Source organism: Plectrocnemia conspersa, unplaced genomic scaffold (assembly GCF_051122295.1).
Source record: "Plectrocnemia conspersa isolate PC_06_02 unplaced genomic scaffold, ASM5112229v1 ptg000003l, whole genome shotgun sequence".
NCBI lineage: Eukaryota > Metazoa > Arthropoda > Insecta > Trichoptera > Polycentropodidae > Plectrocnemia > Plectrocnemia conspersa.
Window position 1 is genome coordinate 21,842,375 of NW_028277167.1, and position 13,586 is coordinate 21,855,960.

At 30.1% G+C, this 13,586-nt stretch overlaps 1 protein-coding gene across 2 annotated transcripts in view; it reads left to right on the forward strand.

Annotated features, from left to right (window-relative positions):
- Positions 1–13,586, forward strand: part of LOC148236959 (matrix metalloproteinase-2-like) — a 293,116-nt gene that overhangs the window by 13,181 nt on the left and 266,349 nt on the right. For both annotated transcript variants that reach the window (XM_088183400.1, XM_088183401.1), the window contains exon 2: positions 585–974. In XM_088183400.1, coding sequence (XP_088039526.1) covers positions 630–974 — 345 coding nt within the window. In that variant the 5' untranslated portion in view covers positions 585–629. The remainder of the gene's footprint in view (positions 1–584; positions 975–13,586) is intronic.

The following is a 13,586-nucleotide window of genomic DNA, read 5'->3' on the forward strand; positions in this document are numbered from 1 at the left end:
CAGAAATTCTTCCATTTTCGAATTAATGTTGTGCAGTGACGGACAACGGACAGACGGCAGACAGATCCATCCGTGGTTTTTATCACCACATACTTCGACATCCATCTCGGACAAATCCGGTGGGCATTGTGGCCAGCTATTGAATTTAAAAAAAATAAAATCAACACTAATAATGTTGAGTATGAAGTCTGCTTAAAGTAATTTATCATTTTATATATATATGTATACCTTTATAAAATATAACCTAATATACATTTTTTTTTATATCTGTGTATTCGATTATATGGCTTTGATAATGAACTATTTTTCTGATCTAACATAACCCTAAAGCTCTGTTATATATAAAAAAATAATACCTAATTAGATTCTGACCACATAATTTTTATAAAATTATTAAACTTAGATATTTCTGTATTTAAATGTAATCGCTTCAATTTTAGTTCGTAATGTGTTAAAGATCAGTGAACTATTCATTGGCACGGCTGCCAAGCCATAATCATAGAGCAATTTACAGAGCTACTATCATTATTGGCAACCTACTCCATATGGACACAATATAAAATCATGCCTTTGTTTATTCGCAGAAACATAGGCGACCAAATCCGAAACTTAGTAACTTGACATCGATTATGGATGAAAGCGTCCACCATCCCGAGGGTCCAAAGGTGAACTCAATTAGCAGTTGGAACTTGTGGAACTGGTGCACGAGACGAAGGAAGACCGCTGAGGAAAAAGGAAGACGCTGCATCAGCGTCGACAGTGCCATGGATTTCGGCAAAGTGAACAGTGCTGGAATCGGTGATGTGAAAGTGATGTTTGATTGTTCACCGCTTAGGTTACTCCGCCAGCTTAGTGTTATGTTAGTGCATATTTTAAGCACGAAGAGATCGCTTTTGTGCTTTGTGTTTTTAATGTCTACCCCAGTGAGATTGGCGGAGTCCAAGAGCAGCGTTGGACACGTGAATGATAAAGCAGTAAGTCATATTTTTATTTATTTTATAGTTAATATATATAAATCTGAGCCGAATGTCTTTCTACTAAAAAAATTCTAATGTGTCAAAAATATAAGTTACGTTTATTGACAATGAAATGGCTTTTGATATGGTTTTATTTTAATTCATTGAATATGTTATATAAATATAACTTAACTAAATATAGTCATGAATTAAATATATGTAAATCATTTAAAATATTTAATAGAAAAATAGGGTTTATATTAAAAATATTCTATTAACTGGTAAAAATTAAAAGTGAAAATAATACATATAATGTAGGAGCTTTACCTTTCTTTTTTTCTGTAATTACTGTCAAAGTTTTTGTTACATTCAACTCCTTTTAATTAAGGTATTGTTAGAAGTCCTAGGTTCGAGTCCCTTTTTTTTGGATTTTATGATTATAATTTTGATTGATCATTATATTTTCTAGATATCGTGAATAAAGAAATTAAAATAAAATTATTATTTACATAAAATATTTTTTTTTGTTATCAATGTGGTTTTTAAAGACACGATAACTGTCGTAGTTTCAATGATATCATCATGAAGCTTATTCTAAGAATAGATAAAGTAAATATCATTGTTAAGTAAGTTAGTCAATCTGGTGCGCTTTATTATTTAAAAATAGCGACTATTCAAAATATAAAAAAATAGTTCCGTTAAAAATTTTTTAACGTAAAAGTCGATTTAATCGATTGTCGATTTAATGTTATCACATTTTTCGACAACCAACGTGGCCAAAAAATGTTTATCTCAAATCACTCCTCGGGCGACATGCAATCCGAATACATCGCCGTTCTTCTTTATACAACGAATAATATTATTATTAGATATACAGTCGTAAAATGAGGAACAGCTAAGAAAAAGTAATTTGTATTTGGAATTTAGAAAAAATGTTTTTTATGAAAAATTTTTTTTTTCTGTCATTGATGTTAGATATAAAGAAATTTAAAGACACGATAACTGCAATTGTTTTTATCATATCGACATGAAACTTATTCTAAAAATAGTTAAGTTTATCAGTCAACCTAATTTGCTATCTTGTTTCAAAATGCGGGCCATTCAAAAAATATAACAAAGGTAGAGAAGTAAAAAAACGTTAAAAATATAAATTCAAAAAAAATCCTAGAGAAAAAATTAAAAAGAGCAAAAATGTTATTCGTTATTTTTATTGATGATGTAATTTACTGTCATGAAAAATATAGTATTTTAAAAAATGTGTAAATCATCCTTTAGTTCTATAAATAATTAAATCTAAGAGCATGGTTACTGTCATGTGATACTTTACTGTGTAGTTGTCTATTTTTTGCTTAGTCTTCTTTGAAATCCACTGTCTATAAATACATTGGAATGTATTTTATGTTTTTATGTTCAAAGAATGCATTTTATTTTATGCTTTCTGTTTTTAAATCACTGTTTGCAATTTATGTTTTATTAAGTTCATTTATGAACTTTTATAGATAATCATGCAATAAATTACGCATAAATAACAAATATATACATTCACGCGTTTGTTTTTGTACGTTTAAGATTATTTATACTTTATAAACACGTGGATAAGCAAAAAAAATAACAAAGCTCGTCGGGCTATTTTCGTCGAAGCATCTTCTGCATTGAAACACATATTGAAAGCAGACTGCAGATTGAGCAATGCATTTATATGCATACGTATATTTAACTGAAATTCAATTATTTTAAATATGGCTCTTGAATATTTCAGGATATTTATGATATTCAAGATTAATTAGATCTTTGATCAAATTTTTATTTGCATGTATAAATGGCATTGTGTTCCAGCGTTTGATGGAGCTAACTTTGGCCCCTGTCCAGCAAAGTTTCAGTTTTCTCTCATCCGTCGCAATATCTCTTTGCGTGTTTGCTCGTCTTTGTTTTCGATTTCTGTTTGTCGGGCGTAAATCAAAAAAAGTACAATTTTCCATGATCAAAGTCATCGCGTGTGACGCGCGTTTACATGACTAGGAACCGACATAATTCGAATGAAATTGCTCTTTTTGTGGTTTGTTTTGATAAATCACTGCCGGATAGACCTTAAGTGCAATTCAGAAGGAAAGTACATTATATATGCATTGTGATACTAAAGTGATAATTAATATAATTGAGAAGCTAAAAGAGAACGCATTGACGAAAATACGCTGAAGAAAAGTGTATTTTCGGATGACTGGGCTCTTAAATTTAACGCGTGAGGAATGAATGTGTTAAGGTAAGAATATATATTTTTTTATAAGCATCAGTTAAATAGCGAAACGTGAGTTATGTTTTTAAAATTTTTATGAAATATGCAATGTGTTATATTTGTAAATTTTCGCTGAGGCATAACAGACGTTACATCGTGTAACAAAGTTCTAAAAAAGTAATAAAATTCTGGCAATTGTCTAGCAAAGCCTGAAATATTTTTATAATTGTAAATTATACAAAACCCAGATTCTAAAAATATGTAAAAAACTCTGAAGCTTTTTGCTAGTAAGTAATAAAGCACAAATTTGTATATATTTACATGCTTTCAGTTTACAGCAGTACATATGTATATATATTTTGAATTAGATCAATGTTTTTAAAAATTAATTATGTATAATGAATTAATTATGTTTTTAATGGATAATCAATATAGTAAGCTGTCGGTATATTTATTCAACTTTAATGAACTAATCTAACCATAAACGCATACACATTTTTAAATTTATGTTACTTCACTCTAATCTACATTAGTAGTTTTTCCTCATTTTTGATAAGATTAGAAGTGATTCAATAATATTTATTTAACGTTTCTTGTGAAAATGCCTTGGTCATAGATACCTGTATTATATTTTCTATTAAATACTATTGATTATAGATTATATTGGCATACGTCAACATTTTTAAAAATATTTATTTTGAGTAATAGAATAAATTTATTTGTAACGAAAAAAAGGTTTTATGACCTGTCAGTCATGTCAACAATGTGACATGATAGCCTATATACATTTGTGTATGTATATGTATATGAATAACTCTTTCTGATATTTGCGTATTTATAAAAAATATTTCGTTAGATATAGTTTGGTTATTTTATTAAAAATATAACAAGTAACTTGTGTTAATAATGTCGAGTGTATACTAAACTATTTTAAAGTATATATTTTTATATGTCTTAGTAACAGAATTTGATTTAAGCTATTAGTAAAAATATACCAATTAGTGCTGCTAAATATGAAAGATATATTTTAAATATTTTTAAATTAAATTAGAACATAAAAAGTATTTTAATATTTTTTAATAGGTATAACATAAATTATTAAAGTTAAAAAAATCTGATTTTATTTTCTGTAATATTTATACATTTGTAATTTGTATTTTCGTTATTTATATTACAAATACATAGTTTTATGGTCGTGATACTGCTTCAAGGGGTTAAAAATGGATAGTTGCGTTATTCTGTGTATTTTACATATTTATATTATGCATTATATTCAATATTTGCCAAGAAAATTTAGTAATGTATTTTTTTAAATTAAAGCAGCCGCCTATTTTAATAATATATTTTACACTTTCAAAACCAATGGATGCGTTTTAACGAAACGCCCAACTGTCAAGTTGAAGAGTTGCGATATATTACCGTATGGGGTGCTCCTATTGCTTCGTATTCCGCTGTGATGCTACGCAATTATAATTCGTCAGCGTCTTCAGTGCTCCCACTTATTTTATTACCAGTGATCAGTGGATTACGAATGTTGTGATTTTACAACAAAGTGTTTTTTTTATCGCTCGAATCATGAAATAGCATTATGCTTATTGTGCGATGATATTGTATATGTATTAAAATAATACAATATACGTCGATAAGATATTCACAGCTTCGCGAAAAAAATAAAGTTGCAACTCAAGTAAATTATGAGTAGATTATTTATTAACTAATAAAATAGAAACATTTAGTGATGGTGAATAATTACATTCGTGTATAATTGTTGTTGCCAAAGAAATGTGTCCCGGTAAATCTTTTAGCCGTTCAGTAAAACAGCTATTAGAGTTTTTAGGCACATTGTGGATTACATCAATAGGCAATTTAATAGCAAAAAAAAATGATTTTGAAAGATTTTCTTTGGCTTTACTAAGTGGTTTTCAAATTTTTTCGACTCTGCAGAATTCAAAATCCAGGTTTTTTCCAAGGCACGATATGTTTAATTATAACAAGTGCACTTTTTGAAAAAGTGAAAATTTTGTATATTTTATTTATTATTCTGTTCTAACACGATAAGCGTGAGCCCAACAAAGTAAATTTGTACCAATCAGACATAATGAATACTTAAAATTATGTAGGTATTAACCACCAGACTTTTGAGTCTGGGAATCGGTGACATTATGTGTATTATTATTTATTATCAATATATGTAACTTTTAAGATAAAGCTGGCTTTATAACAAAAGTGTATTTTTATAAAAAAAATTTCGAGCTCACTGAACATTTGCGAGTTATTTTTCTAGTCGTAACAAGGGCTTTTGTGTGGTCCATCCTTTACGCTATTGTCTTGCTTTCTTGTTGATGGATGATCATTTTGGTCACAGTAAATTAACTCTTTCAAACGTGGGCATCTGTGTGTGGTCGCCACAAAAATAAATAGCTTTATGTCATATCTAGCTTTTAAACATATTCATGAAACTGTAAAATATGATTTTCTTCTGAAGTCATTTTTATATATAAAAAGCACGAATAAACCAACTACAGAGACAAACGTCAACTTGTTAACTTCATAAAAATAATTATATATCAACATTTTTGATTATCGCTATGATAATTTTAAATTCATATTTGATATACAATTATATTATAAAATGGTATATCAATTACGGCAACTTATTTAAATCTTTACTTAAAGTATTATATATGATAAATTCTTCACTAACCTTGTAGCAAATTTTAATAATTTTCCATTGCCATATCTTTGTTCTGTAAGACTCATGCGCTCTTTGTAAGGTCCTGTGTTTATTCTTTCTCAGAAGCAAGGAAGCTTGTGTGTCTTTGACGCCGATTTCATTAAATTCCCTGAACCTTTCCATTAGGTCTGATTGTCATAATTTAAGCTTCCAATTATATACCCGTGCGTGCGCAACGCCTCATTGTCTCATTGTCTTCACAAAGAATCGGACGAATAATGCACTTCCTATATTAGTAACTCTGTTTGAACATTTCATTATAATCATATAATCATACGTAGTACGCTTTTCTTGAAAATTTAAATAGTGATTCACTTTGTTACATTTGCTTTGACACGGAGTCAATTGGGGAAAAGCGTATAATAAATATAATGCGGTTGTCTGACGTTTCTCGAACGAAAATAGAAGACGGTTTCATTATAGAATGAATTATCGAGTCTTTCAGAGCTTGTGTTGTAAATTTAGAATGATTTGTTTTAACTATGGGGTGGCCCTTTAGAAATTTCACTAACTGTACTTTTTTTTATAATGAATTTTTAATTAAATTATTGAATAGATTTCTATCGCGGAGAAATAAATTCGCTGAGAATTCAATTATGTAAGGGACAAATAGGAATTATCGCAATTCGCTAACCGGAATAAATGGGAATTGGAAAAATGCTTCCGGGACAATGGATCCATGTGAAAAATTCTAGAGAAAGAAAGGTGGAAATTGAATTATTGGATTAAATGTATTTATACATTGTATAATAAAAGTATATGTAACGCAAAATATTTTCAGGGTATGTTTGAAAGTATTTTTTAAATAATATTATAAAATTTATATACATATATATAGCCAGTTTTATTCCGTCGACATCATTATTTAGACTCACCCCTATTGTACAAAAAAATCAAAGCTCAGTATTAATCTGATGAAACTTCACATCCAACCTCTATGTACTAATAAGCAAACGTTACTCGTTAGTGACTGCCGCTAATCACGCGCGAGACCAACAAAGGGCAAACTGCTGGGCTCGTATTTTATGTATGTACATACATACATACAATGTATTGTATAATACAATGGCAGTGTTTAGCTATAATACAAAATCGTATTAACAGTTGTAAAACCAAGCGGTCGTCCGCTTGTTTTAATTAACGTTTCGGTTCTAGTCGCTCGGGTTAATTAATTAACTAATAAAACGAGATAAAATTCATGCGTCTGAATAATATAAAATTTAGTGAGTGAGCTCAATTCAAACCCTTTTTATCAATGTATAATTCAAGGACATATATCACATTTTAATAGGCACAGGATTTGTTTTAAAATCTAGAACTAAAACCATGTCTGCACTACAGTTGGCCACGGTTGACCAAGGACGGAGAATATAGTGGGTTACTTCGGTCGAGTTCGGTTCTGTCCGCTCTAAAATCGAGGTTACAGAGAACGGGAGGTAAAGTGCGGGTAATTCAGTTGACTTGGCCAGCTTCGAACACTTCCGAACATTGTCGGCAAAAGGATCGGAGTCAAAGGGTCCGAAGTAGGAGCTGCTCTTTCGAGCGCGAGCGGTGATATACTTCCCCTTTCGCTCTCTCGCGTGTTAAGTGACGAGAGTGAGAGAGATAATGATATGGTGCTTCGAAAACTGAGATAGAACGAGTAACTCGGTTCAATTTCAGTATGCTCGTAGGCGTCCTATGAGCGCTGCATCGTGGTAACGTGGTCAAGTTATACCACATGCTTATCGGGGACTTCAACAGACTCTTACTGACATATTTGAATATTTTAGCGCACCAAAAGAGATTAATTATATTTTTAATAGTATGTTCTTCTAACAGATATCGTTATTATATTTTTTTCATATAAAATTAAATAATTAAAAAATAATTAGTGGTACTTGATTTTGTTAAAAAAAATCGTTTCGAATATCCTTATGTATCAGTTTATATAAATGTCACACCATAACGAATTCTTATTTAGAATCGATGGCGACAAATTCTAGGATAGTCACAGATGTGGTGTTCGTATTCTGAAGTATCATTTTTATGCCTTATGTCATTTTGCAAAAGCCGACAAAGATTTTGCGTAAATTGAATATTTACGACCGAAAAGTTTTCACTGATATTGTGTTGGTGAGTGTTCACACAAACTTTTATAATTATCAGTAGCGTAATTTTAATATTATGACAATTTAAAAATTGCGATTATTTGGCACATTTTTCGATCGCGCGCAAATATGCGGGCTTTACGTGACAGAAGCCACCGTCCGGACGTCATTTACGACCGCCGTTCGGACAGTATATGAAATTTGCGACAGTGTGGTCGCTTACTCGAAGTCGTAGAACAACTTCCAGAGAGTGTAATGTAGGCATACATTTTTTAATTTTAGTAATGAATCAGTGAAAATATTTTTGTAAAGCTTCGTTAAATGTATTTCATTTAAAAATTGTAAATCATCCGTTGCATATCCGATGAATATGGAATGTCTAATACACAACATAAAGTCGATCTTGCGATTCGAAACTAGAGGGTCAGAGTCGATCAAGCGCATAGTTCCGTCGATCAAGTCGGAAGACAACCAGACCGAAACACGAGAGACCTCAGCGGATCATTCCGAAGACATCACTTCTTCCAGTCTATAACAAGTTAATGCAACAACTCGTTAAAGTTTTGTTTTTGATAAATTGTCCGATTGAACAGAATAAACTGTTACCAGCTTTTCGGCGTCTATTTTAGCTACAAAGTCACACCCTTTCGACCTCAAAACCCAAAATAACCACTTAATTTATAATCATAAAAATAGTTTATAAAAATACTATTAGCAATTTAATATTATTTCTATAACTATTTTTATAAAATATAAATATAAAAATGGAATTTTTATTAAATCAATCGGAAAATTTTGGTATTATACAATATAATCTGAGGTATACAATCCGAAATATGCAATTAAACGAAGCTTGTATTTTAAACGTGAATGATGTTTTAATTGTAAACTATATGAAATAACTATTACGGTGATTTAAAATGGTTAAAAAAATATAAAGAATATCTCATCTATGAAATCAGATAACCTAGTTTTGTAACATGTTTCGTGAAATATTATTTTATTCTAATGGTCGACTTTTTACTTTTAAAAGCAGTTCTAAAAATAATTTATTTACTCAATCGTTGCTAATTAAAACAGCTTGTAAAATAATGAACCTCGTCGTCAATTAACCGCGCAGCTTATTAGTTTAGCATCAGTTAAATCGGTCAACGGCCTCAATTGCAGTTAAGGTTGTACTCGCAGATGCATTTGTGAAACTTTCGCTGCGTAGGAAGTCAGCGCAGTACAGTTTGCTTCGACCATTAAATATGCAAGCCCACATTTCTCTCTTCGGCCAAAAATAAATTAAAAACGAAACGAACGGACAGGGACGTCCGTGCAATATTTTATGCATCAGCGAGCACAATGGCGCAGGATTGTAAACTCTCCGGCGACAATGCTCAACTCCTTTCCTGGGCAGTCTGAAGGATACGTCTCGACCCGAGACGACTCCTTCCTCACATTTAAATACATATTTAATTTTATGGTCGCTGCGATGACTGTTCTGTGCGCTAAACCCCAGAAATGATCGAGGCCCTAGGCTTGTTTATGTTATTATGGTTTCTTGGGTTACTTCTTTCTTGGCAGTATATTATTGAATCACACAATGTGAAAATACATATTTGCATGGTCGATAAATATATATGCGTAAGTGTTTTGGAATGTGAATGAACTAACTGCGAACCTTTCATGCCTTGAATGCGGATACGCAAGAAAGACTGTGAGTAAGACTGAGAAAATGGAAAAATCCTATCCTGAATTGTATAGAAAAATATGTGACATTTAATACCAAACATCAATGCGGTTCTATGAAATTAAACATAAAATTTGATTTTAGAATGAAGACATTTTTTATTGCCGATCATTCTAATTATATTACTGATTTAGATATTGCTTTTATATTTTGTTTACATTTTCATAAAAAAATAATATTACTGGTAAATCGTGTAATGCATGAAAATGCTAGTGCGCGAAACATCGACATTTCTCAGCGGTCGAGAGCGGGGCTTGCATATATGTTTCTACATCTCTTAAATAAATATATATCTCTCTTATACGACTCCTAAGCTATATATTTTTGCTTGTTTCAACTGAGTTTATGGCAGTATTTGGTATAATTAAATTAGTAGAAAAGGATATAATATAATTAATAGAAAAGCATTCTCAGGTATGTATTTTTATTTAAAAAATCCCAATTTTAATAGTTTTGCCAATTATCTTTAATATCATATTTTATTATCGTATTATATTGAAAGCGATAAACATACTTTATTGATTCACGAGTCATATTGATCACGATAAATAATAATTGCTTATTGAATCTACTTATTATAACCGTGTTTCTGTTCAAGGTAAAGAGAGAAGAGAAAGAGAATATTTTTTATTTTTGCTTATTTATTGCATATTGTAGTTAGATAAATTTTAATATGTCTCGGTTGTTTTTACTTATGGATACCATCGTTAAAACAAATCTTTAACAAACAATCTTAAATAATTATTACATTTATTTTTATTTAACACTAAAACCATACAACATAAAAATAATTTAAAGATCTACTTTTTTATAATCATAATAAATAAGTAAGCAAAAAAATATTCACACAGCTGTGAATTATGTATTATTATTTATCAGATTAATTTTTTTAAAGGAATAACTTTTTATTTTAAAATAAATTATAAATACACGTTGAACTTAATAATTGTTGTAACAATATTGCCTAATAATATTCATTAAAAATAATACGGCTTCATTTAAAATAATTCGGCTAATAAAATATCCGGCTTCATTTAAAATAATTCGGCTTATTTAAAATAGCTCGTAATTTTTATACCAGCACTTACGTTAGAGTTATAGTTTGTACTAATAACATGTCACGTAATTGATCTTAAGAAATATATTAACACATTTTTTTTAGATGATTGCGTAACGTTGATTTAAGTGGACGGATGAGAAATATTCGTGTCAGCAAATGGTCTTCATCACACTTTTTCTCGATTCTATGATATATTATGTAAATTTTCATTTTGTATTACAAGTGTGTTTAAGATTGATTGTGCTTTTAGCCAATATTAATTAGTCTTGATTGATTATTTAATTTCCACTCACAATGAGTGTCAATTTTAATAAATAAAAACGTCAATTACAATATCGAGTTGAACGATTTAAATTGATTGCTTTATATAAATATAAGATATTTTGGTATGTAATATGTCTATTTCAGTCTTTATTTTAATATGTTTTATTTAGGAAGACAGCATTTTATGTCACAGACAAAGCGGGGGATCATTGAAGTGTCATCCGTATGGAAGTCGTCAAAATGTCACGACTACGTCGAACACATATATGAATCCCAGACACCAAATCGTGAGATTCGGGGCATTTTTTATATATAAATACTCTCATCTGGATCTATAGATTATCTTAATATTGTATAACAAACAATAAAAGCAACACAATATAAGTTGACAATGGTTTAATTGGCGAGAGAGCAATTTCTAAACGATGACTAGAAGCAGATGTGTCATTTGCTCTTTCGAAACGTTTTTTCAAGGTCAGTCAACATACTTTTATTGCAAATCATTTCTTTGTTATGATCAGATGCAGTTTCTGTTTAGATAATAGTCTTTGTAAGAAGCTATGAGTCATCGAATTACAGAATTTATTTATGTTTATTGTAAATAAAATAAATTAAATATCTATATTATTTTGTAAATAACCCTAAATCATTTTGCGTTAAAAAGTAGCATTTGAACGAAAGCATTTTTTAAAAGCAGAGAATACATGGAATTAGAAATATCCAGAATTTCGGATACGTTAATAAAGACGTTTACGAGACTCTTTTGTATCCAATGTTTATAAATTCTCTATCAAGCCTGAATAATATTATTATACTGTTATGATTAAGACAAATATTATTGTTCTCATTCATTTGTGTAAAAGTAACGTAAAGCCATTAGATAATACTCACACCAGATGATACGCGTAATAAGGAAGTGGATATATGCCAAAATTGGTCGGAATAAACCCGCTTACTCTTTGTAAAAGACATTTGCAAGAAACATACATAGTTTCAAATTTTTGATTAGTAACGCAAACTTTGTTGATAAAATTAAACCTGGAACATTTTATACAATATCAAAATGTTCCAGGTCCAATTTTTACATTTTAACATTTGAATTTAAAATCCTACTGTGAGAGTTTCAACCAACTGCACCATTTTTTATAAGTAGAAGTTATTCTATACCATTTCGAACAAACGAAAAAAAATTAAAAGCTGTGAAAGTCAGTCCACACACAGGTCGCGAGATCTCTCTTACATTGCTAATTGAAAATGTTGCACGGACAACTTAATAACACATCCGCGTTTCCGACCCCTCGTCTAGAAAGCATCGCAAAAACGCATCACGACAATCTCAGTCGCTATACAAAAATCATAGCCGACAATAATACAACTTGACATGCCAGCAAAGACTCCACCGCCTGATAGCGGCATATACGTTTCTCTTTACATGTATTAAAAATAAACCATTACCATTTTTATCTATTGAGATGCAATGTCACACATCTTCGATCTCAAAACTTAAAGCAATTATAAACATTGGTTTTTGACGAATTATTTTCAATACCATCATGTGTTTAATGTTCATGATAGAAGCATTTATCTTTGTATAGCATTCGTGTCTCAATATGTAACTGTAGTGAGTCATTCCCAATACATGTAAAACAAATAAATGTCTAGGAATCTGTCAATATTTTACATGTCTTTACATTAAATATTGCGCTCCAATGTATAGTACTGATTTTTAATAGTCATGCTATTAAACCTCAAAATAAATTCTATATTTGGTAATTGGAAAGAAAAAAATGTTAACTTTTATTAACTATAATCTTGCTATTTAGGTATAATAAAAATACTGCAACTTTTATAATTTAATGCATAGCTGACTTGATCGAGTTTTCTATTGATAAAAATACGGGCAAAATAATTTACAGAATGATCTGTAAAATAAACATCTTATCATTTCCTTTGCAAGTTTTTTTAAAGAGCAGGATACATTTTGATAATTATAGTGTATACTATAATGTAAAAAAGCTTTACTGTCTGAATTACAGATTTTTAGATTATTACTGTATACTGTGTAGTATTTCTGGACAATCCTTCGCATAAAAATGTGTACATGTGTGCTCATTGTACGTATAACGTAAACATACAGCAGATGCACTCTCAATTTCAGATGAAACATTTTTGTCCTTAAAAATAGTATTCGTTTCATGAACCGTTTACATTTCGTCCAATAAACACTCTTTTTAGACAATTCGCATACCTCCCGCAATGGGCGCCAAGCGTGAACATTTTTGGAAGCATTATACATATGCATACATACACATAAATATGTTTGTATAATACAAAGTCGATTGCTTGTATTCTATTTAAAGCATTCCAACGTAGATTGGTTGCATTTACAATATAAACATGACACTAAAACAACAACAACAACAAAACGTGTTCAATAGATAAATTTTATACTTATGAAGCGTTAAGAATATTAAGGGCAAACTCGACAAATGCATGTTTCAGAGTATAATCGAT